The sequence below is a fragment of the Peromyscus leucopus genome, chromosome 8b, assembly GCF_004664715.2.
Source record: "Peromyscus leucopus breed LL Stock chromosome 8b, UCI_PerLeu_2.1, whole genome shotgun sequence".
Taxonomy (NCBI): Eukaryota; Metazoa; Chordata; class Mammalia; order Rodentia; family Cricetidae; genus Peromyscus; species Peromyscus leucopus.
This window is the reverse complement of record NC_051086.1, coordinates 105887972-105892256: the sequence shown is the minus strand read 5'-3', so window position 1 is coordinate 105892256 and position 4285 is coordinate 105887972. Positions and strand designations below refer to the sequence as shown.

Here is a 4285-nt window from a genome sequence, read left to right as displayed (position 1 = left end):
ACTTGGACCCAGCCCTGAGTTCTTAGAGACAAGACCAGGAATTGGACTTTGTCAAAAAAGAAGGGGCTTTCTAATGCCAAAGCTCAGCATCAAAGAGACAGCGGGGTTTGGGCAAAGGAACGGGGCAGCCCAGGGGCAGGGGCTTCCAGCCTGGGTTAGGATGCTCTGTCCCACCACCTACACACTCCTCAAGTGAATTCACTAGCCAGTTGCTGGTTTTGTTTTGCAGAGGTGGTGGTGAAACCTAGGGCCTCTCACATGCTAAGCATGTGTTCTGACACTGAGCTATATTCCCAGCCCTTTTAAAATTTTAATTTAGAGTTAGGCATGGTGGCACATGCCTTTAATCCCAAGTGGATCTTTGTGAGTTCAAGGCCAGTCTTGTCTACATAGTGAGTTTGAGGCCAACCAGGGCTTCATAGTGAGACACTATCTCAAAAAAAAAAAAAATGTTTTTTATTTTTTTTAATTTAGAGACAAAGTCTTTGATATTTAGCACAGGCTGACCTCAAGCCTCCTCAACTACTGGGATTACAGGTTCAACCTGTATGTGCCCATGTGTATTCCTCTTTGTTTTTTTATTTGTTTGTTTGGTTTTTTCCAGACAGAGTTTCTCTGTGGAGCCTGTCCTGGAACTAGCTCTGTAAACCAGGCTGACCTTGAACTCACTGAGGTCCTCCTGTCTCTGCCTCCTGAGTGCTGGGATTAAAGGCGTGTGCCACCAATGCCTGGCTCCTCTTATTTTGCTTTTTAATAGCAAAATAAATCTACTATCTTAGCCATAGAGAAGCACAAAGCACTGTGGCCAGCCACCAGAGTCTACTTCTGGAGCATTGTATCACTCCAGAGACCTGACTTCATGTCCTGCCACAGGGGTGTACCTGCCACAGCAAGAGTCTGATGATCACCCTAAAGGGGGAGGACAGGTGTTGTGTGGCCATGGTAGGAGGAATGGTCAGCCAAGGCAAGGATGTCCTGAGGATGGTACTTGGGACAGAGAAACAGTTTGTCCAGGAACAGTGAAGCCAAGGCCTCATTGCTGTCACTGTGAGCCACGTGTGGGTTTTGACTGCCTCCTCTAAGAACCTGCAGGGCCTCCTTCTACACTTGAGCTCCACTGCTAGCTTGGCAGCTTCTCCTCCCAGTCTGCCCATCCCACCCCAGCTTCTCATACCTCTCAGTTATCTGCCCTCCTAAATAAAGGGGAGGGCCCCCATGTAGGGACATCCACCGGCAAAGGCTTGGAAAGCAGACATGCCCTCACCGAACACCCAAGTGCCTCGTGAGTCCAGGACCACCCCCTCCGGCCTTCCATCCCCAGCACCGAGGCAGGGCAGACTACAGAGCACAGGGTTTATTGTTCTGTGTGCATATGGAAACAAGAAGCTGCCATGGTTGGGGTTAGGAGAGGGAGAGGGTAGAAATTGGCTACAGACCCCTTACCCACCAGTGGGGGCGGGTCCTCAAGGCTGGAAGGGCTTACATCTCCAGATCAGGTTCCCAGCCAGGCACAGCTGCTCTGAGTAAGTAGGCTTTAGATGACTCAATTCACTGGGGTCTTCAGAAGAGGGTCTGGGCCACAGCTTCTGAAGATCCGGAGAGAGAGGTTCAGAGGAGCAGTGTTGGCATTGCAGGAAAGGTGCTGATGGAGTTGAAGTGAGCAGCAATAAAGAAGAACAGGGAACTTTCCAGAAGAGAGTTGAGGAAGACAGACAAGATGGTTAGGTTTGAATAGGGGATTCTGGGAATGGGCTCCTGAGTGGCCTGGCTTTGGGTCCTTTCCTACCCCCAGGCTCAAACAGGGACTCTCAGACAAAGGCCCCACTAGGGGGAACTGGGGACAGCATGAGGGTCTCTCTGGTCTGCTGGCTGTTGGAGGACAGCGAGCTGCCTGAGTTCTGCTGGAGGTGGACTCGGCTGGGCAGGAAGCTGCCTGCACTCCCTGGGCCACGGCAGCTACTACCCAGCGACCGCTGGCGGCCGCGAAGGTACTCACGATAGTTCTTGGTGAGCAGTGTATAGAGGAAGGGATTGATGCAGCTGTTGCCATAAGTGAGGCAAGTGGTCAGGTAGTTGACAATGCGTGCAGTCTGGGGTGCCAGTGGCATGGCCTCGTGGTACTGGGCCAGCAGCTGCCACAGCCAAAAGGGTAGGAAGCAGGCCCAGAAGAGAAGGACAATGCCAAAGATGAGGTAGAGCACCCTGGGGTTGGGCAGCCGGCGCGTCTGCTTGAAAGAGGCTTGCTGAGATAACCAGTAGGCCCTGGCCAGGCGAGCGTAGAGCAGCCCAATGACCAGGCCAGGCCCCACAATGCTGGTCCCAAAGAGCAGGGTCAGGTAAATACGGTGGGCGTGATGGCTCCAGGCCGGCAGGCAGAGGCTCTTGGGGCCCCTATGCACCAGTCGGATGGCAAGCATCATGGGTAAAGTCAGCAGCAGTGCCAGCAACCAGGTGCCCAGTGCCAGCAGCTTACGGTAACCCTTGGAGCGCTGTACCGTGTCCAGAGGCCTCAGGATCGCTGCGTAGCGCTCGCTGCTCATTATAGTCAGAGTGAAGATGCTGGCATGCATGGTCAGGAAGTCCAGGCTAAAGAGAACGCGGCAGCCCACATCTCCAAAGTGCCAGTCCTTAGCGACATAGGTGGCCACAATGAAGGGAATGCTCAACAGGTACAGCAGGTCAGCCAGTGCCAGGTTGACCACATAGACATACATGGAGGCTGAGGCATGCAGGAATCGGCACATGACTACCAGAGTGTATACATTTCCCACCATGCCCACCACACCCATGGTTGAGAGCACTGCCCCAATGGCACCCGTGGCCACCAGGTCTTGCAAGGAGCTGTGATCTGGTAGGCCAGTCCAGGAACTGTTGAGGGACACATTGGGGCCACCAGGCAACTCAGACACAGTGTCTGCTGACATGGCCAGCATGGGAAAGCTGGTTGTAGACTCCAGGCTCAGCGCCATCTCTGTCCTCACCCTGGGCTTCTGGTGGGGGTCCTACTGCTCAGTGAGGAGGACCTGTAGGAAACGTGTCCTGTGGGAGAAGATTGGTGTCAAAGATGCAAGACAGCCACCTACTTCCATGCCCTAGCAGCCTCTACGAAGGACACAGTCCCTGTCCCTCTGAAGAGACAAGGGCTCACCAAGTGCTGTCCCCTGGTGGAACCCTCAAAAGAATCCCTTTTGTGTCATCTCCCCAGCTACATAGAGGGACCCTAGGGCCACTGGGACCCACTGCCTACCCCCCAGGATACTCCCCAGCAGGAACCCAGTCCCACTCCAATGCAAATGTAAGGTTTTTGCTTTTCTGAAAAGCTGCTCATAGCATGGCAGAGGTCAGCACTGGGCAGAGATGAGAATCCTAAGATCTAGCTCTGCAACCTAAGAATCCCATTTCCCGATTATGTCACTTATATACTTTAAAAAGGTGATTTCTTCCAGTCACAAAGTGATATCAACTGAGCTTAAAAGTTCCAATAGAAAAATAGGTAAAATTTTCATTTATCATACCAAAGAAATGAGCCGGGATCCTTGCCTTACATTACATACATAGTGATGGAGGGCAACCAGAAAAGCCTTTGGAAGAAATCATTATGAGCCATGGCAGGAAAATACTTCTTTTTTCTAAAAAATTGTTTAACTTACATTCTTATTTGATGTGCATGTGTGAGTGCGTGTGTACAAATGTGAATGCTACAGTGTTCGTGTGGAGGTTAGGACAACTGTGGGATTGATTTTCTTTCCTTTTTTTCTGTGTAGATCTCCAGGCTCTAAAGTCATCAGTCTTGGAGGCGAGCACTCTTACCCACTGAGATATCTCACCACCTTCCAGAAAATTATTATTATTTAAAAAAAATAAATAAATAAATAACCAAAGGCTCAGTATGTAGATCAGAATGGCCTTGAACTCACCGAGATCCACCTGCTTCTGCCTCCTAAGTGTGCCACTATGCCCGACATTTTTAGTTTTTAAAGAACAGCCCTCTCACTCAGTGTTCTCTCTCTCTCTCTCTCTCTCTCTCTCTCTCTCAGGTTTGTTTTATATGTATGAGTGTTTTGACTTCACAAATATATGTGTACCAGGTACACATCAGGCAGGGTATCTTCAGGGGCCAGAAGAGCATATCAGATACCTTGAAACTGGAGTTGCAGATGGTTGTGAACCACCGTGTGGTTGCAAACCAAACTCAGGTCCTCTGCAAGAGCAGCAAGTGCTCTCAATCACTGAGTGATCTCTCTAGCTCAGGAAAAGATTACTTAAAAACAAACTTAACTGGGGC

At 50.7% G+C, this 4285-nt stretch overlaps 1 protein-coding gene across 1 annotated transcript; it reads right to left on the bottom strand.

The window, feature by feature from the left end:
* Uts2r (urotensin 2 receptor) lies at positions 1–3035 on the bottom strand. Its single transcript, XM_028885010.2, has one exon. The coding sequence runs from the start codon at positions 2967–2969 to the stop codon at positions 1809–1811; it is 1161 nt and encodes a 386-aa protein (XP_028740843.1). The 5' UTR covers positions 2970–3035; the 3' UTR covers positions 1–1808.
* Between the last annotated feature and the right edge of the window lie 1250 nt (positions 3036–4285).

Bases quoted from the DNA above. Each gene is read 5' to 3' on its own strand.
- Uts2r (XM_028885010.2), bottom strand. From the start codon at position 2,969: ATGGCGCTGAGCCTGGAGTCTACAACCAGCTTTCCCATGCTGGCCATG.